A 21,281-nucleotide genomic window follows, 5' to 3' on the forward strand; every position below is an offset into this window, starting at 1 on the left:
AAATGGATTTTCGGAGGGAAAGGAATATCGCTTTTGAACAGCTTCAGAGGAAATGAGAACGTCATTTTCAAATGGTCTCAGAGAATAATGGATGACTTTTGAAAGATTCTTAATGAAAATGCAGCATCATTTTTGAATGGGCTTGGGCAAGATGAAATACCGTATTTATACGGATTCCAAGGAAATGAGACATCATAGTTGTATGATGTTCAAAGGGTATAAGAGACCATAGTTGTATGGATTCGAAGAGAATGAAATACCGTATTTGTACGGATTCCAAGGAAATGAGACATCATAGTTGTATGATGTTCAAAGGGGATAAGAGACCATAGTTGTATGAACTCGAAGAGAATGAAATACCGTATTTGTACGGATTCCAAGGAAATGAGACATCATAGTTGTATGATGTTCAAAGGGGATAAGAGACCATAGTCGTATGGACTCGGAGAGTGAAATACCGTATTTGTACGGACTCCAAGGAAGCGAGATATCATATTTGTGTGATGTTCAGAGAGAAAATATCTTTTTCCAAATGGATTCAGAGAGATATGATGATTTGAGCTTTGAGAGAAATCGAAATTTCCAATTAACAACTTTAGAAGCAAAGGATTTAATAACACTATGCAGCAAAAGAACTTCAGGGCTTAAATATGGGATGCCACTTCATTAGCAATCTGCCTCAGTTTGAGGCATTCCAACCTTCTTCTATTCGTTGACCAGAGATTATTCTTTCAAAGATCTTCGTCATTCGTGACAGCGTCACCTTTTTCCAAGTTCCTCAGAACCTGTTAATGAACCTGCCTTCAGAGTGATTGCACCCTACAACAATTCTAAAAATAAATTTTTTTTTTTAAATAGAACTACAGACACTTGTAATAAAAACACAAAATAAGAAAGATTACTCCAGTAATCTCGTGATGCTTCTGACTTATCAGTATTTTCTTTTGGGTTAGACTAGCCTCTTTTAAAGAACGTTTCTCCATTGATAAACATCTTCACTTATTTTTAATACAGTGATACCTCATATATCTTTCTATCAACTTTCAGATTGCTTCAAAATTAATGCCCCTAGTTTCGAGAATCATTGTGTATTAGCTTCGCCTGACCTACCGCGAGTTCAGAGACCGATGTAATTCTTTTGGCGTGAATCCAATCTTACCACGACCAAGTCTTCCTTTTTTGGATTTTCAACTTGGTGGACCGCTCGGCCTTAACTTTTGCCTGAATCGCCTTTTCAGGTTTTCGACTCAGCGGGCCACCCCCTTACCTTTTGCCTAAGCCGCCCTTTCAGGTTTTCAACTTAGCAGGGGAATGATCCTAAATTTTGCCTAGATCGCCTTTTCAGGTTTTTCAATCTAGCGGATCTTCAAGCTCCATTTCTTTTCTTTTTTATTATTTTTTTTTATCTTCTTTTCTTTTTACTTGAACACCAAAAGGACTTTATAGGTGAGGTAGGGCTTTTCAAAGAATGGCTTAAGGTTTTGCAAGGGTCTCGACCGAACCTATGAACAGGTTGCCTACGTATCCCAGTGTAGGAATCAGATCATGCGTAGTTCAGGGCGAATGCCCCTAGTATATTGGGATTTGAAGGAAAATTTTATTTAGGCTCAAAAGGGTTTGCAAAAGGTTATAAATTTTTTGATTTTTGGTTATGAATTTGGGATTTATTCGGCCAAAGGACGGCCTTCTGATGTTCAAGCATAGAACCTCTTGAGTTGATCAAGATTTGTTGGTTCTGGCAATATTTCTCCATTTAAATTACGGAGCTTGACGGCTTTTCCGGGTAAGATTTGGTCCACAATGTATGGTCCTGACCAATTTGGTTTGAACTTGCCCCTTGGGTCAAACATTGGTGCTCGATTCTCTTTTAGAACAAGATTGCCTTCTTCTAAATCTCTGACCTTAACCTTTTTATTAAAAGCACGGGCTATTCTGCGCTGATAACCTTGCACATGGTAAAGCGCCTTTAATCTCTTCTCGTCTAGCATGTTCAACTCTTTATACCTGGCATCTGCCCATTCATTTTCTGGTAACTTGACTTCAGTCAATACTCGGAGCGAAGGTACACGGATCTCAACAGGTAGCACTGCTTCCATCCCGTAAACAAGAGAGTAAGGGGTTGCCCCAGTTGAAGCCCTAATTGATGTTCTGTAAGCCCACAAGGCGTATGGTAACTTATTCGACCAATCTTTATAAGTTTCTGACATTTTGCTAATGATAGTCTTGACATTTTTGTTTGCAGCTTCTACCGCTCCATTTGTCTGCGGACGATAAGGCGAGGATTTATGATGCTTAATCTTGAACTCTTCGCAAAGAGAGATTACTTCCTTCTTGAAATGAGATCCATTATCTGAGATAAGTTCATGGGGAATTCCATATCTGCAAATTATGTTGGTGCGTATGAATTTAGCAACTGATGAGGATGTAAGCTTTGCATAAGAAGCGGCCTCAACCCACTTGGTGAAGTAATCAATAGCAACGAGTATGTACTCGTGACCATTAGACGACTTGGGAGAAATCTTGCCAATGATGTCAATTCCCCATACCGAAAACGGCCAAGGAGAGGTAAGAGAATGCAATTCGGTGGGTGGTACATGGATGAGATTCGCATGTATCTGACATTTATAGCATCTCTTCACAAATGTGTGACAATCTGCTTCTAATGTCGGCCAATAATACCCCAGACGTAGGATCTTCCTTGCCAACATCTTCCCATTCATATGAGGCCCACACACCCCTTCATGAATATCTGCGAGAATTTCTTCTGCCTGATCTTCAGTGACACATAAGAGTTGAATTCCATCGAAAGACCGTCGATACAACTCTCCTCCACAAATGACGAAATTAGCTGCCAATCTCTGCAAAGTCCTTATTTCTTTACTCGACGCCTCATTGGGATGCCCCTGGCCTGAGATGTAGTTCTTTATGTCTGTATACCATGGCTTTCCATCGGGACATCTTGCAGCTATTTCTATAGCATCAACATATGCAGGAGCCCATTGCTCTTGAACCGTGATGGGCCTCATCTTCATATTGTGAGGTATGTCAATCATGGAAGCTAACGTTGCTAAGGCATCGGCGAATCTATTCTTCAACCTTGGCAAATAACTGAAAGTGACGCGTTGAAATTGCTTAGCGAGAATATCCAAGTATTCATGATATGGCAATAGCTTTTCTTCTTTGGTTCTCCACTCTCCTTGAGTTTGGCAAATGATTAGCTTCGAATCTCCATATACGTCAAGATTCTCTATGCCTAAGGCCAATGCAGCCTCAAGCCCAACAATGCATGCTTCATATTCTGCCATATTGTTGGTGCAATTGAATTGTAACTTAACGGCAACGGGGACATGCTCATTTCGAGGCGACACAAGCAATGCCCCTACTCCTTGTCCTGTTTGGTTTGCTGCTCCATCAAAATAGAGGGTCCAACCAGTTTCTGGATACTCATCTTCAACCATCATGATCTCTTCATCTGGGAACATCGGCTTGAAATGCTGACTTTCTTCTCGGGGTGCTTCCGCCAATTGTTCAGCAATGGCTCGGCCCTTTACTGATTTTTGGGTTACATGAGTGATGTCAAATTCAGACAACAATAATAACCATCTGGCAGTCCTGCCTGTCAGGGCTGGTTTTTCAAAGAGATACTTCAGAGGATCCATCCTCGACAAAAGCAGGACCTTATGTGATAAAAGGTAATGCCTGAGTCGCTGAGTGGCCCAAACCAAGGCTAAGCAGGTTTTTTCTAGGACAGTATACTTTTGTTCATACTCCAACATCTTCTTGCTAAGATAATACACAGCCTTTTCATGCTTGGTTTCTGGATCTTGCTGTGCTAACATACAACCCATTGTGGTTTCTGTTACTGACAAGTAAAGCAGCAATGGATGCCCCGGTATCACTGGTGCTACTATCGGTGGCTCAGACAAACTTTGCTTTATCTTTTCAAAGGCCTGCTGACATTCCTCTGTCCATTCTTTGGAAGAGTTCTTCTTTAAGAGCTTAAAGATAGGTTCACAAGTTGATGTCAGATGAGCGATGAATCGCCTTAGGAACTGTATCCTTCCTAGGAATCCCCGAATTTCCTTCTCGGTTCTAGGCGGTGGCATCTCCTGGATAGCCTTAATCTTCTGAGGATCTACCTCTATACCCCTTTGACTCACCATAAATCCAAGCAACTTACCGGAGGTAACCCCGAACACACACTTGCTAGGATTCAGGCGAAGCTGGTATTTGAGAATTCTTTCAAAGAACTTCTTAAGGTTCGGGATATGATCTTTCCTTTCCTTGGCTTTTACAATCATATCATCGACATAAACTTCGACTTCTCTATGTATCATGTCATGGAGCAAGGCTGTAGCTGCTCTTTGGTATGTCGCACCGGCATTCTTAAGACCAAATGGCATTACCCGATAGCAATATGTCCCCCATTGTGTAATGAACGAGGTCTTAGCCATGTCCTCGGGTGCCATCTTAATTTGATTGTAGCCCGAGAAACCATCCATAAAAGATAGTAATTCATGCCCGGCCGTATTGTCCACCAAGATATCGATATGTGGTAGAGGGAAATCATCTTTTGGACTTGCCTTGTTCAAATCCCTGAAATCTACACACATTCTCACCTTTCCATCTTTCTTCGGTACAGGTACTATATTTGCGAGCCATTCTGGATATTCCACCACTTGCAGAAATCCAGCATTCAACTGCTTAGTAACCTCTTCTTCTACTTTCAGGACCCACTCAGGCTTCATTCTCCTTAGCTTCTGCTTTTTAGGTTTAATCCCAGGCAATAAAGGTAGCTTGTGCTGAACAATGTCTTCGCTCAACCCGGGCATATCTTTGTAGGACCAGGCAAAAACTTCTTTATATTCCTTAAGTAGGTTTATTAATTCATCGCGCTCTTCAGAGGATAGAGTATTTCCAATTCGTATTTCCTGTATTAAATCTTCTGTTCCGATGTTTATAATTTCGATTTCATCTTTAAGAGGCTGGGCTCGGCGCTCCTCCTCTTGTTTGAGCATATGCTGCAATTCAAGGGGAGTTTCGTCGATCCCCCCTTCCTCATCTGAGGAGGGAGTGTTATCATTATTATTAAAGTCAGAAGCAAACACAGAGACATACTGAGAATCAGATTTCATTGAATTGAAAGAAGTTACATCATTATCATTGGACTCATCCTGAACAGGTTCAGGATTCACATAGTAAATAAACTCAGAAAATGACTCGCCTGGACTAGGCACTGACACTGATTCACTCGACTTGACTAGACTTGACTTAGCAATAAAATAAGATGGAAAAACATCAGAACTCCAGTTTGAAAGATTTTCTGTTGCAGGTGCAATCTGACTCTGAGGTTCAGTAAAGGTATCATTACTCTGAATAACTGCCACTAGCATATCTTCACAATCTGTCTCTTCTTGTTCTTCAGAATAGTAATCAACATCAGGCACATTTTCTTCAAACAAAGATTCCAGCACATCTGGCTCAAGGTAGACTAACCAGTCCTCAACAGTTTTCTCAACATAATATATCGGCGGTTCTGTTTCTGGGAGAGCAAGGCCACTGAATATTTCAAAACCGGGTATCATGATCCCTGTCACTGAGTCATACCATGGTTCAGAAAACCCATAGTATGGAAACGTCTCACCTTCTTTGATAAAATGACCATTCATTGATAAGGGATATGGAGCCATTAGGAGTACCCTTCCGGTGCGGCGGATTTCTTCCTTCAATTTCAACAATTTTTCCATGGCTTCCTCCTCCTCTTCAGTAGGTACATATCCAAGACCGAAAATTCCATGGTTTGCTTTGATTGGGCGCCAGTGAGATGCCTTGCTTGGATCACGGCCCAAATTCATACCAGGGAAGTAGTTCATTTTTCTCATCATCTTGGCCACCACAGAACTGATGGCGAACGGCAAACACAACTCCTCCCGAGAGGCATCCTTGTAAGAGATAACAGCAACCTCGAATGCGAAACCATTCAAGTTGTAGTCATCTGCTTTTGCAACTGGAAGGATCAAAGTTTCTCCTGCTATTTGCCCTATTTCTGGCTCTTCATCACCTCTGACAGTGAACAACTTCCCATCTTTAATGAACTTCAATTTTTGGTGAAGGGTTGAAGCGACAGCACCTTCCTTATGCAACCAGGGACGTCCTAGAAGCATATTGAACGAGGCTTTGATATCAATAACTTGAAACTCAACCTCAAATTCTTGACCGCCCATAACGATCTTGGTGGTGAGGACTCCGACCACATTTCTTCGGGTATTGTCATATGCGAGGATACCAAGGGTTGATTCGGCAAAATCAGTGGGACCGAAACCCAAGGTAATGGCAGTTCTTAATGGACACACATTCAACGCGGATCCGTTATCTACCAACACAGATGGTACTTTCTTGCCTCCACAAACAATAGTGACATGAAGAGCTCTAGCATGATTCCGACCTTGAGGAGGCAGCTCTTGATCTGAGAAACTAATGGCCCTGGTGGCCTGGGTTAGAGCAACAACTTCAGCCAGTTGCTCCGGAGATATCTCTGAGGATACCTGTGTTGTATTCAATTCTTTTAACACAGCCTCTCTGTGTTTCTTTGATGCTATCAATAATCCCCATACAGATATAACAGCCTGAGTTTTCTTTAACTGCTGCACAACTTCATCATCTGGATCTTTCACATATTGCGGCTCCTCTCCTCGAGCCAATGCCCCTGGATTTTCGACTCTCAATTCAACAGGTTTGAAAATTCTTCCGCCCCTTGTCACATGTCTGACTTCATCCAATTCAGGCTCATCATAAGTGGTAATTTGAGGGACTTGTGGCTCATAGGTGATTACCAAGGGAGGTACAGACTCTCTTAGGTGTGATTCATCACAGAATATGATTTGGGGTTCAGAGATGGGTTCTAAGGCACATATGAGGGTAAGAGGGTCAAACTCAGGATCTCCTATGGTTATGGCATTAACGGCAGCAGGAGGATTTGCATGACCAGGTAATGGGTTTTGGGTGACATTGGGTCTTGGCTGGAATGCAATGACTTTCTCATCAATGAGTTTCTGGATTCTAAATTTCAAGGCAATGCAGTTGTCAGTAAGATGACCAGGACCTCTGTGGTACTCACAGTGTAGGTCAGCTCGCCAACTTGCAGGTAGAGGATTGGGGGGAGGCCGGATGGCAGGTAAGGTTATGCGACCTGAAGCAAGACACTGCTTAAGCACCTCTGAAGATGGAATGGGAAGAGGGGTAAATTCTACCCGGGTTTGTTGCCGAGGTGCGGTTGCGGTTTGAGCATAGTCCATTACTAAAGGTTCTTGGGACCTAGAGGATTGAGCATTGGAACGGGAAATACTATTGACTTGGGCTGGAGGGGACTTTTTGAAATCTCTGGGGTTTGGGTTGCTACGGTTGAATACACCTTGAGCCATAGCCTCCTCTATCTGGGTGCCAGCCACGATGAAGTGTTTGAAGTCTGGATAGTATTGCAAAGACATGTGATACTGGAGCTGGGGGGAAATATTTTTCATGATTATCTGGACTTGTTCTTCCTCAGACGGGCGCTCCATCATCTGAGCTGCTATTCTCCTCCATCTTTTCACAAAAATCAAAAAGGATTCCCTCAAGTCTTGCTTTGTTCTCTCTAAATCCTTTCTGGTGATTTCTGTCCCATCATCATATTTGAATTGCCTGATGAACTGCTCGCCGATATCCTTCCATGTCCTGTAACGAGTCTTGTCCAAGACCATGAACCATCTCCTCGCAACCTTGGTTAGGGAAACTGGGAACAATTGAGCCATTTGCTCAGAAGATAACCCTTGAGGCTGACACATGATGGTGAACATTTGCAAATGTGTGATTGGACAACCCACACCATCATATTTGTCGAAATCGGGCATTTGAAAATTGGCAGGAAGGCGAATTTCGGGAAATAAAGTAAGATCACTGGGATTGAAACCACCCTGGTCTTGAAACTGAATGTCTTGAACTTTCCTGGTAAGAGTCTCTAATTTCTCCATAACAGACTTATCAACCATGGACTGAGAAGGCCTACTGTGATTCTCGCTGTACTGCTCTTTTTCTAAGTCTTCTTCGACTTTATCAGGGATATTGATGAACACTGTTTGGGCAGGTGCTACTGGAGTAGCTGCTTGGCGCATAGGCCCTTTATCCTTGGACAACGACGGTCCCAACTTTTCAGAAAGCTGAGCCTTGATAACTCGGTTTTCTTCTTTGAGTTCTTGAAGCTGTTGGAGAATCAAGGTAAGAGTATCGGTAATAGCAGCGGGTGGAAGACCATCTTGGTTGTCTGCCATTGGTGAGGATGAGGACGGGAAAGAAGGAGATGCTGGGGTTCTTAGAGAAGGTGGCGGAGAAACAGATTTCCTCTCTAACCGCGAAGAGACCCGAACCCAAGGAGTATTAGGGTTAGCTATGATGTTTATTGCCCTGTAATATCCGAAAGACATATTTTAAAATCAGAGAGAAGAATAGACGATGATGCACACATAGACAAAGATAATGAAAGAGAAGGATGGACTTTATTGATCAATCATTAAAATTTGAGTACATGGTTCAATCTTTCAAAGATAAACATGGAACTAAGCATTCTTTTTAGACTTCTTCTTCGGACGACAATCTTCCTCAACTGACTCCTTTAAAGGTTTGATGATTCTTGCATCCCAAGCAGATGAAACAGCTTTGACAATCTTGGGCTTGAGACCCTCAGGCGGATAGAAATGATGAAGGGGAGGCACAATGGATTGCTCCCTTCCATACTGACGCTGAATCCTGGCAGGAACATAAAAGGAAGTCTTTTTGAGACCAAGAAGGCGAACGTAGTTAGCTTCTCCGGTGTTGAAGACAGCTTCTTGGATTCCGGGAATTTGCCAATAAATCTGATCTTCTTGGCGAGAATTTAACCATTCAACCCAATCGCTTTTATGATCGAAAGAAACATCATGACGCCATTCACTGAAGGTGTATAACGTATGATCAAAATGGACAGGAGCTGCAATTTTTAGCTTGTGGCATAACCACACTTGAAGTAATGCAGGACATCCTGAGAAAGACCCAACGAAAGAGCGAATATAAGAGCTTGGACCTGAACTGGCACGAAGGTGAGCCATATCATCCAATCCATTGAAAGTTTCTGCAAGCATAGTAGGAATTGGATTGGCGCCACGATCCATTTGATCAACGAGGTCCAGAAGAACAGCTGACGCAAAGCGAGAAGGCTGGACAGTGAGGAACCTAGCAAAGGAGCAGAATCTCAAAGCGCGCCGTCGAGCTTTTTGAATATCAACAGCACCAATGTATCCAACAGGAGGGTAAATGTCAATCAGTCGCTGCATGGACACTTCTTGGCCTTTCATGAAAGAGTTCATGGATTCATCTGGATTATCCATCAAGCAAAGGAACAAAGGACGATAATCTGGAACACAGGATGGCTTCACTAGAGGGCCATCCACAGGATATTCCAATAAGGCACACCATTCTTCAAAGGTGGGACACATTTCTTGGTTGCCAAAACGGAAGACATGATGATCGGGATCCCAACACTCTGATGCGGCATAGAGTAATCCCCAATCGAGCTTGATGGTTGCCACGTAGCCGAAGAGATTTTTCTCTTGTTCACTTATGGCGTAGATATGGGATTCTCTTAATGTACCACGGATCCAATCAAGAATTGTACGAGTAGACATAGTGCCCGTAAGCCAAGAGAAGGGATATAAGAATGATCAGGATTACATGAACACGAGATTGGGATAAGTTCCTGCCAGTACAAGGAAAGTATGAATACATGATCGAATCACACGATAGAAGAATGAAAGGCATACGATCGAAAGATTAGATGAGATAGCATAAGATTGCTTTCAACGGATAGATCAAGAATGACTAATCCTATGAGATCTTTGGAAATGATAGGATTTATATCCTAACCCCTAAAGGAAATTTTTTTTTTAATCTCGCACATTTTAACAGTGTGACCTGAAGGCATCAACCCTAATCCTAATCAAGCGGAGTGGAGAGAGGATCTCGACTCATGACTTTGTTCGTGTACCTAGGACCGATCGTAGCCATTGGAAGATGGTCTACGGCCTAATCTAGACACAAATAGGCAGGATATCCTAAACTAGGCTCACACACGTGATGCACATGTGTTCGTATACTACATGCATGTGTGGGTTAATCTAGGGGTAAGGCCAAGAGTTCCCTTAGCGCGAATCCCTGTTCGATATACTGTACCAGTGTCCGGCGTATCAGTACGTGAACAAGAGATCCGTTTACGTACCATAATGGTACTAGGCTAAGGGTGGAATGCTTCTCTAGCACAGAGGCACCAGGTGATGAAATCCCAGTCAACCATGCTAGATAACACTCCGGGTTCCTAAAATAGGACGTGTGTGCACGTGAGATGCAGAGTTTAGATGCAAGTGATGTAAGTGTGTGCAATATGTTTGCGCAATCTATGATGCCTTCAGGTTTTGTTAGATTAAGTTTGAGTAAAGTGTGATGAGAAAATAAAACAAGACAAACTAATCTAACAAGTATAGAGTTTTTATGAGCCAATTAAATTAAATTCAAATGAATTATCTTTTGAAATTTTAATGAAGTTAGGTGGTCCCCAGCAGAGTCGCCAAACTGTGGTACCTAGCCCGTGAGGGAGTGTGGGGCGCGAGCCGCCACGCGCTCTCTCTTGGTCTCTCGTATCCACGCGATTGGCGTGTGTTTTTAATTGTTGATTGTAATTCGTCTTTTATGTGAACTTGGGATCACTAAGGCAATCCGAATTCCACACGAAAGAGACTGACAGAGTCGCCACCTAGATGTGGGATCTAGGACCCGAAATTAACCAGAAATCTAGACTCGCTACCTGGTTACGAGAATGGAAGGTATGGGGAGTTATCCGCCACATGCACCATTCTTGCCCGATAATCGGTCTTCGATTCCAAAAGCTAACTCTTTTAAATTTATTTTAAATGGCTCATTCAACTCTATGTTAATGTGCGAACTAAGTGACATGCATCCTATGATCTAATTTCAATGAGAATCCTAAATGTGTATCTTGATTTATTAATTTGTCTGGATTCAATCTAAGTGAAAGTTCTCCTAGAATTCTAATTTCATGGAAAGTCCTAAGTGATTTGATTAAGTATTTACAAGAAAATTAATATACAAAACACCACAATTTGTTGTGGTGCCGACTCGCGGGTGGAATGCCATCAGACATCCAAGCTGCCTACGTACCCAAGCCTCACTGGGATCAGAGTCGACGTAGTTCGGTGCACCTAAGCTAAGTTACATATGCCTAACTCAACTAAGACACCGACCTAGACGGGATTGACTGTTTCAACAGTTTTAGGAGAAGTTATTTAATTCAAGTTGAGGATTTTATTATCTTAGGATTTCATCTAAGATGCTATATGATTCTCATCTAAATGCAAATGGTCCCTTAGACTAATGCAGGTTTGCCTTACATCCTAGTTTACTAGGCTTGTCCTAGGGAAAGATTGGGTGACTAGTGTAACTAGACCTATGGCACGGTTGCTATACATAGCAAGCGTCCGTGATGAGACTGGACTCCTAACTCTAGGACTCTCTAAAACTTAGGACACGACACGACACCGGTGTTCCTAAATTGGGCTCTAAGGGTCCTTACGACGGAAACCGTGATCCAACGGTTCCGAAAGACACAAGACAAATCGATTTAAATTCTCGAGGTTAGTGAAAAAAAAAAAAAATGGAAGAGATGATGAAATAGTGTGAGGGAATGAGAAAGATAGAGAAAGGTGCGACTGAACTTGGGAGTGCCAAATTGCCTACGTACCCCACGATGGGGATCAAGCCACACGTAGTTCCGCTGGGGAGGTTGCTTGGATTTTGGAAAACAGGATTGGTATTTGGATCAGGAATCGGGTTTGTATTTGAGCATTGGACTTGAGATTCAGAAACATTGATTTAGCAATGGGATTTTGGAATTGGGAATTTGCATCAAAGAATTGAGCATATAGGAATCATCAAGGGTTTGAATTTTGGGAATTCAAAATGGGCGGGCTTATGAGATTCGGTCAAATGGATTCAGACATGCGACTCAGATTGTGTTGGGATATGACTTGGTTAGGCAAAAGGGAGGAAGTTCTATTAGGTGTAAAAGGGCATTAGTAGAATAGGGGAATGACTCGGTTGTGACATGGAAGGCCGCAACTTGGTCGAATGCGACTCGGTTGCATTGGGATGGGTTGATTAAGGAATTGGATTGAGTCAACTAAGGGGAGAGTCCAATCGGTTAAAGAGGTTGAGCATACTCGACTAGAGAGTTGGGTCAACTCGACTAGGGAGGTTGGCTAGAGTTGACTCAGTTGAGCTGGGTTGGGATCCCACTTGGATGGATTGTATTGGGGCGATTTGACTTAAGCTGCAGGTGGCCTGGCTGGGTTAGATTTAATGTAACCAGATTTATGGATAAATGGTGTGCCTCAGTGAGTGGACAAAGGTATGGCTTGGGTTGATGTGACTCGGTTGAGTTGTGCTAGGGTCAGGTTAGGTGGGGTTAATGGTTGAGTTGGATTGGATTGGGTTAATGGTCAAGGTCAAGTGCGGGTTGACTTGGCTTAGACTGGATTGGAACTGGTTGAGCGTGGATTGGGGTGCGGCTTGAGGTTTGGGTGGTTGGAGTATCTTAGGAACCAATAGGGCAAAGCGGCTCTTAAGGGGAATGAATTAATTGGGCCGAATGGGCCCGATGGCCGGGTTAACTGGGTTGGCCGGGTCTATTGTAGGGGTGTATGAGGGTACTGTTGGGTGGATGAATGAAAGGCATGTGGTGTATGATGTGTGGCTATGGTTATAGGGTTTAAGGCTTATGGGTATGGGTTTAGGTGTGGTTAATGGTTAGGTTGGATTGGGTTAATGGTTAGGGTCAAGTGAGTCGGGTCTAAGTTAGGAGCAAACCCGAGACTAGCCATGGTCTAACTAGGAGGAAGCAGGGTACAAACCAGGGTGCGGACCAGGGTGCACCAGGGTGCGAACCAGCAGGGAACCAGGGTGCGAACCAGCAGGGGAACCAGGGTGCAACCAGCAGGGAACCTGGGTGCAACCAGCAGCGAACCTGGGTGCAACCAGGGTCTAACCAGAGTGCGAACCAGCAGGGAACCAGGGTGCGAACCAGCAGGGGAACCAGGGTGCAACCAGCAGGGTACAAACCAGGGTGCGGACCAGGGTGCACCAGGGTGCACCAGGGTGCGAACCAGCAGGGAACCAGGGTGCAACCCGCAGGGGAACCATGGTGCAACCAGCAGGGAACCTGGGTGCAACCAGCAGCGAACCTGGGTGCAACCAGGGTCTAACCAGAGTGCGAACCAGCAGGGAACCAGGGTGTGAACCAGTATCGAACCTGGGTGCAAACAGCAACGAACCTGGGTGCAACCAGGGTCTAACCAGAGTGCGAACCAGCAGGGAACCAGGGTGCGAACCAGTATCGAACCTGGGTGCAACCAGCAACGAACCTGGGTGCAACCAGGGTCTAACCAGAGGCTAACCAGGGGGAACCAGGGTGTGAACCATTAGGGAAAAATAAAAATGAAGATAAGATGGGTTAAGAGAAGAGGGAAACATGTATAACTTCAAAGTCTACCATCAAGAAGAATGAGTAAAGATTGATCCTAGATGCTTCCTAACATGGTTTTTCTTTTAAAGTAAAAGATATGCATGAAAACAGACCCTACATAGAATTGAAATAAATGCCTACCTCTTTGAAAACCCACTTTGTGTTTGATTTTTCTTTGATCTTAATTCCTTGAAGATGATTCCTTGCTTGATAATGACTGCTTTTGATATATATCACCCAACGTATCACCCGATCCGGCAAGGATGGCCGAACCCTTGAAGAGATGAGGGAGAGGGATGAATTTTCTAAGAGAGGGATTCTTTTTCTTCTTTTTCTTGGATGGTGGGATGAGAGGGTATTTATAGGAGAATGGGATAGGAGGTTAGGTGAGGTTAGGTGAGGTTAGGTAAGGTTAGGTGAGGTTAGGTAAGGTTAGGTGAGGTTAGGTGAGGTTAGGTGAGGTTTGGGTGGTTAGGATGAGAGGAGAGGTTAGGTGAGGTTAGGTGAGGTTTGGATGGTTAGGATGAGAGGAGAGGTTAGGTGGTTTTGGATGGTGAGACCCAGGTCAAGATCTGTCATTGATCTAACGATTTACGGAAATCGGGTCTCGGAATGGAATCAGGGTCCGGGCTATGAAGTGACCCTAGCTTATTTTGTCCCGATTGATGATCCGTAAAGTCAGATCAAGATATTAATGACCTAAAACATATAAATCAATGATAGAGGGGGTTCTCACATGGATTTAACACACTAAATTCACTAATCAGGGTATTTTTCAATTTTTCGGATCTAATCATCTCACCAGGTACATCTCTTTATCATTTTGTTTTTTTCAAAAAATTTGAGGATGGATCAATATATTAGGTTATTGTTGGTTAAAGTAAAGCAAAATGTGGGTGTCTACAATACCCTTTATTCTCTACACTTCTGCTCAAATCAAAGGGTAAGGGTACTTAGATGTACAGAACTTTTAATCATGGGAACTTTTTTGAGTATGTGAGACGCAAGTGTCTGTGTTTTTGCAGAACATCAATACACTTGAAGAGAATTTGAAAAACGAAAGAAGAAAACAATGTTGTGGGGAATTTAGAGTGTAAGGGATTGTAAATGTTACTGGAATCACCAAATTTGGGTTAGCCAAAAAGAATTTTCGAATTCTCTTTGTAATAGGTGTTTTCAGCTGTATTTATTGAGTCTCTGGTGACTCTTTTGTTTGAAATACACCCTACAGGGTTCCCTTCCGCGATTCTACGGTTTAGATCAATCCTGAAGTGGCTATTGGTTTGACTAAAACCTCACGCCTCTCCAATAGTCGCTAGACTGCGACCGATCATCAACCCACAACCCATATTGATCCAGAGTGGCTTTGGAACATTGGGCTTGAATGGACACAACCCAACGATCCAGATCATACCAGATCGGATACTACCCGTTTGGCACGATCCAACGCACCACATTTAACCCGATCTAGTACTAGTCGTTGGACCCATCCGAGCGTGATCATATGGTCCGGATCACACCCGCTCGGGATCACCATCAGATCGAACTAACCTTGATCCAACGGCTCAGATCAAATTTGAAAAAATAAAAGGCTCCAATTGCTCATCATATGGTTTGAATCGCACCGGCTCAGGATCACCATCGGATCAAACGAACCTTGATCCAACGGCTCAGATCAAATCTAGAATAATTAAAGGCTCCAATTGCTCCTTGCGACGATGCGTCGCGGTCCTAAAAAAGCGACACTACGGCCCACCGCCCACGCCACACATGCAAATGGTGCGTTGCACCATCTTGCGGGCCCACTCAATGGCTACAACCCATACACATCTCTCTCCCTTTTCACATTCGATGTTGGACTATTTTTCCCACCACACTTCTATACTCTCTACAAAAAGCAACTTTTTCAATAGAAAAGTTTTTCTTTTACAAAACACTTTAAGAAAACATTTTTGAAATGACTATTTTTGACCCAAAAATCATGATGTTGAAAATCAAAATCAAACACAACCAACTACCCAAAACCACCCAACCCCAGCCTTGTTATAGCTGCAAACTTCCATTATATTTCCTCAAATTTGGTTTGTGTCAACTTAATCTTATCAACAAATGTGGCTTGTGGCTATTTGGGGCATATTCAACAACCATTGTTAAAATGGTTTCTCCCGAATTTTTAGGTGTGGAGAATGACAAAAGCAACTAACGCTGAAATGTTCACTCAACAAACACGGCCCGACAATCCTGGTTCTTTCGTTTCTACTTTTTACATGAGTAAACAAAGAGATTCCATGGGTCGACTCATAGTCACTTCCGTAGATTCTCATCAATCCATTTCCGCCTGATTTTCACGGGAGAATGAAAAGCCTCACTAAACATACCCTTTATTCTCTACACTTCTGCTCAAATCAAAGGGTAAGGGTACTTAGATGTACAGAACTTTTAATCATGGGAGTTCATAGCTAGGCCCAACAAATTGAAGATGGAAGGGGGTGTGTAGACACCTAATTTTATCAAGGTAGTATTAGTGATAGGTGTCGCGAGGAAGAACCTGATGACGAGTCCCAAAGCACCAGTTGTATTTCTCTCAATCTCTCTTTAGGGTATTTACAAAAGGGAATGGTTTCAAAAAAAAACCTTGTTATCCTGTAGAAAACAACCGAAAAGATTGTTTTTATAACACCCGTCATTTTCGGCAACAAAAACTCCTGTTTCTACACAGCACCCGTCTTTTTCCTGCAAATCAAAGAAAATTTTCTTCCCCAAAACCAAGCAATATTAGGTTCATTGGAAAGTTTGTGAAACGACGAATCCAATGCACATGACCGCGTGTAAATTGGAGTTCAAACGAAGAAGTTATGCGCGCTTTAAACTACCGATAAAAGACGAAAGCATATAAAACAAAACATCGTGGGAACCGAGAATAGAACCACGCACCAAATTCATCCGAGACGAATTCCAATTCGTCTGAGACCAATTTTGGTCGGTCCCAGATATTTTCAACCCCTTCCCCTATATATAGGAGAGGGGGGTAAGGGTTTTCTCATTCCTCACTTCCCTCTCTCTCTCTCTCTCTCTCTCTCCTCCCTTGGTTTTCTCTCTCTCCCTGTGTGATTGGATCTACAACCCTGCTTGGGTGTATTTTCAGTGTATTACTGAAGCCCCAAACCCCTGCTGAAATTTACGAAAACCCTATTTAGCTTGCTTTTTAGAAGAGAGAAAGTAGAGAAACACTAGGTAGCTCACACTGGGCGTCGGCACTCCGCCGAAATTCCGAAGGTTCGGAGTGACATCCCCTTTTTGTGCCGTTGTTCTGCCAAATTTCGCAGAACTACGAGCTTCTTTTCAATAGCAGCGCCGTTGTTTTGCCGAAATATCGACAAACTCGGAGGTTTTCGGCTATACCTCGTTACGCCTCCGATTTCTTCCCAGCAGCAAAGGCCCTTCTCAAACAAGCGCGGTTACGCTCCTCACCTCTCCATTGGTTAGATAAAAACCTAAAAAATGTAATCTATTTACTTTTCTTGCTGGGTATTTACAAAACGGGTAGGGTGGGTTTCATCGCCTTTGATGTCAAGCCCCTCTACCTGCCCCTTTACTACTTTCTACTATTTACAACTTTCATTTACAAAATGGGTAGGGTGGGTTTCATCCTCCGTGATGTCAAGCCCCTTTATCTGACCCTTCACTACTTTCCACCTGTGTATTTACGAAACTGATACGGTGGGTTTCATCATTCGTGGTGTCAAGCTCCTTTATCTGCCCCCTTTTACTAATTCCAGCACTGTCATTTTCCGTTAGATTTTGGTTAACCTGCGTTGTGAATAAGTTGCGAAATCTGGCTCTGCCGCAAGCAACTTACAACACCAATCAGGTTAATTGTTGCTTATTTTCCTTTTGATTTTTGCTAACCTACGTTGTGAGTAAGTTGCAAAATCTGGCTCTGCGGCAAGCAACTTACAACACCAATCAGGTTAACTGCCTCTTATTTCTCATTTGATTTCAATTAATTTGAGTTGTAAGTTGCAAAATCCGGCTCTGCCGTAAACAACTGACAACACCAATCAGGTTAACTATCGATTATTTTCAATTTCTTTATTTACAGCTTTATGCACAGTAAGGTACGAGGAGGTGACATCGTAAAGACTGGTCGTGCTCAAATTGCCCCCAAAATTTATGATATAAATTCCTCCGCCTTTCTTTTACTTTATGTACAGTCATTTTTTGTTTGATTTAAGTTAACCCGGGTTGTGAGTAAGTTGCAATATCTGGATCTTCCGTAAGCAACTTACAATACCAATCAGGTTAATTATCACCTTTCTTTTACTTCATGTATTGTCATTTTCCGTTTGATTTAAGTTAAACTGATCGTGAGTAGTTGCGATGTCTGGATCTTCCGTAAACAACTTACGATATCGATCAGGTTAACTATTGCTTATTTTTAATTTTTTCTGTAATTTCATTTCATTAACATTCGGAATTAAGCATAATCTAACATGGAAAATAAAATAAAATCCTTTTGTTTTATATCCTTCCAAAATGCCAATTTAAGTTAAGAGACCGGATTAATCCGGGCAAGATGGGTGCCTAACACCTTCTCCAATTGTAACCACAACCCTTACCCAGATATATGTAAGGACCATGCCTTAAGCAAACAGAGTAAAATATAAGGTTCTAGGCCCAGAGCAAAGGAACCCCTGATTTCTATTCTTCCAACGAAATTCGAGTTGTTACTCATTTCCTTAGAAGAATAGACGTAGGTGCTAGGCCTTAACCTAGGTGGCGACTCTGAGTTTCTCAAACTTGCGAAGTTAGGACTACAGTCCCGAGTTCGCAAGATGCACAGATCAAATAACCCCCCCTTTAGTACCCGATTGTGGTGATCCCCATCGTCCAGCGCAAACACGGGAAAAAATCGGCTCCCACAGACTGGCGAATTTGCTGGGGGGACTAATAAACATGATAATCCCTCTCAAGCAGAGCCTGTTATCAAATGAAATGGTTGTAGCTCTATGTAGCTAAATTGGCATTTTTCAAGAATTTAAAATCAACTAATTCGATTTTTTTCCTTTCTTAAGGTTATCCTTAGCCCAATATAGCCTTCAGGGGTATTCGCAAGTTGAAAACTTTTTCACAAGTTGTGAACGCTCCAGATGAGCAAAAATAAAACAAGTGTTAGATTTATTTTCCAATACATATACACTTGCTGCGCCTTTTCTATAGGGATTACTAAGAGCCAATGCTCAAAATTGCCACAAAATTATTTGAGCCAATGCTCACAATTAAATTATACGAAAATGCCTCAGGAGGCACCTAGGTTTACCCCTTTTTTTTAAAATTTTCACGAACACACCATGGGAGTTCATTGCCCACTTGCATACCTATTTACCCGGGAGTGACTAGCCTTTGGAACGGATTTGGTACCACTTGGGATTTCATCACCCGAACTGCAGCTTATCTCGCATTCATTTGCAGTAAAAGCACTACCTCTTTGCACATCACCCTCGTGGTGGCGTTAAAACGATGATGTATTAACTTCACGCCGTATTGGGTTACTCCTGACATGTGTTGTTTCATCACATTGGCAAGAGGGACCTTCAAGCCTTCATCCCCTGCACAGCCCAGCATATTGTGCACTTAGATGTTACCGTATCCTGTCTAAAGGACAAGTGAGCTTAGAGTTAGGTAAGCCTACCAGTTACTCTCGAGAGATGTGAGCGTCATCTAAATAGGGATACACTAAACCCCCAGCCCCACCTCGGGCATGTTGAGCGAGTTTAGAAAGGTGTCCCCGGGTTGCCTCAATTCTTGCTAGGGATGTCATTACCCTAGCCCGATGCGCAAACGGCCGCAACTTACTTTTACCTAAGATTAGAGGTTACTTTTAACCTTTATTAGTCTTGTCCAGAGTCATGTTTGCAAACCCATACTGTCGAATTCCTTGGATAAGCAACCATTGTACCCCAAATTATAGAGGCAGAGTAAAACCAATAAGACTAATAGGTCCAAACAAAAAATGATGCATACTGCGGGAAGTAAGAGTTTCGCAATGATACGTTATGAGGCAAGTGAGGAGCTTAGCCGCACTGAAATATTTAAGCGAACTCATGTTAAGAAAAATGGGTTACCTGTTGATCCATCCTCAGAGGAACTGATGGTATGTTAGGGTATACAATGTTTATATTTATATTTTTTTTGTTTAATTGGGTAATTTTCTTATAAGTTATCTTTATTTTGTTTCCAGAACAAATTTAAAGAGTACGAAACACAGCATCCAGAGGCTACAACTAGCCACACTGTTGCTAGGGATGACACCTTTGCTCAATGTGTGGGATCAAAAAGGCATGGCCGAGTACGGATGATGGGATATGGTGCGAACTCGACTAACACATTTGGGTCATCATCAAATCGCATGGATTACTATAGATAGATTGAACAACAGAGAGATGTAATTGAACAACTTAGGGAGGAGAATAGCCAGTTTAAGGAGGCAATTTCCCAAAAGATTGAGGATTTCTTATCGACTTTCATGCGCAACCAGGTACAATTTGAATTTTATTCAATAGGAGTTAGTTATAAATATGTGATATGATGTTTTTTAATGATGTATCTACCATATTATATCTAAGACTCCTACCGTGGGGACACCTTCACAAGTGGATGCTCCTTCCCCCTCTAGTAGCAACACATGTCGTTCCCGCCCTGAGGTATAAATGGTTTTTGTATTTCCATAAAAAATCATGCATTTTCTTGACTATTACTGTTTTATAGTGTACATGTACTTGACTTTATTTCTTTAATGTTGCTAAGGTTATTTTGATGAGCATTGGCCAAGGGACTTCTTGTGAGTGATGATCCGATGACTACAGTAGATGGAAACCCAATGGGAGATGGATTCTCTCTGTTTAGTATCAGGGTTGCAATGATGGGTGATGAACCTCTGTTAAGACCATCAGGACGACGCAAAGCTATCCGAGACGCCGCAGGAGGACATGTGGCATGGGTTTCTTCATTTGTAAGTACATGATACATTTATTTCTTGATGAATTTACTTCAACTTTATTGAAGCTGTTACTCATTCGTATCCTCTTTTTTTTGTGCAGGTCAAGCTAGCATGATGCACTTAAGGGCATTTTTTTCTATTTCTTTCCTATAGTTTTTGTATGGATTTTAGTAACTTTTTGTATGGGATTTTAATATACTTAAGTACACATGAAGCACTTAACCAAACACGGAGCACTTAACTCACTTGGGTTTATTTCATTTCCATGGTTGATGTATGAACCTTTATATTTACTTGATATATGAAACTTTATTAACTTTAAGCTATTTCATGTCTTTATGTTGTCTATTCCAAATGGGAACATTATAAGTTAAAGGGATGGTGGAGAACATGGAAGAGTTGGTGGTTGTTGGGATGTAGAAGATGGAAGAGATGGTGGTGGTATGTGGATTGTTCAAAGAGAGACCAAAACAGGAACCACCACCCATCAAGGACAGCAAAGAATGTTGTGCGTGTGTTGTATTCATGGAAGGTTGTATTTTAAATGCTTGTAAAATCCTTATTTTCTTGTAGTAAAGCATCACCATTTAACATGATGCGTCTTTTGTGAGTAGGGGTGTTTAATTAGCCCATCATGTGTCGTGGCGAGCCAAGGGCAATGACAAGAAAGAATCAAGGGAA

At 42.4% G+C, this 21,281-nt stretch overlaps 1 protein-coding gene and 1 long non-coding RNA gene across 2 annotated transcripts; one reads left to right on the forward strand and one right to left on the reverse strand.

Annotated features, from left to right (window-relative positions):
• Positions 1 to 8,569: 8,569 nt before the first annotated feature.
• Positions 8,570 to 13,945, reverse strand: LOC143855071 (uncharacterized). The gene is made up of 2 exons (XM_077365238.1): positions 13,742 to 13,945; positions 8,570 to 9,766 (listed from the first exon to the last, which is right to left on the reverse strand). The coding sequence occupies exon 2, from the start codon at positions 9,693 to 9,695 to the stop codon at positions 8,592 to 8,594; it is 1,104 nt and encodes a 367-aa protein (XP_077221353.1). The 5' UTR covers positions 9,696 to 9,766; positions 13,742 to 13,945; the 3' UTR covers positions 8,570 to 8,591.
• A 5,896-nt stretch (positions 13,946 to 19,841) lies between these two features.
• On the forward strand, positions 19,842 to 20,604 carry LOC143862589 (uncharacterized). The gene is made up of 3 exons (XR_013240373.1): positions 19,842 to 20,138; positions 20,227 to 20,304; positions 20,408 to 20,604. It is a non-coding gene; the product is annotated as an uncharacterized LOC143862589 (long non-coding RNA).
• The last annotated feature ends 677 nt before the right edge of the window (positions 20,605 to 21,281 follow it).

The sequence above is a fragment of the Tasmannia lanceolata genome, unplaced genomic scaffold (assembly GCF_043159265.1).
Source record: "Tasmannia lanceolata isolate RefF3 unplaced genomic scaffold, GAP_Taslan_0.1 ptg000003l, whole genome shotgun sequence".
Taxonomy (NCBI): Eukaryota; Viridiplantae; Streptophyta; class Magnoliopsida; order Canellales; family Winteraceae; genus Tasmannia; species Tasmannia lanceolata.

Bases quoted from the DNA above. Each gene is read 5' to 3' on its own strand.
- LOC143855071 (XM_077365238.1), bottom strand. From the start codon at position 9,695: ATGTCTACTCGTACAATTCTTGATTGGATCCGTGGTACATTAAGAGAA.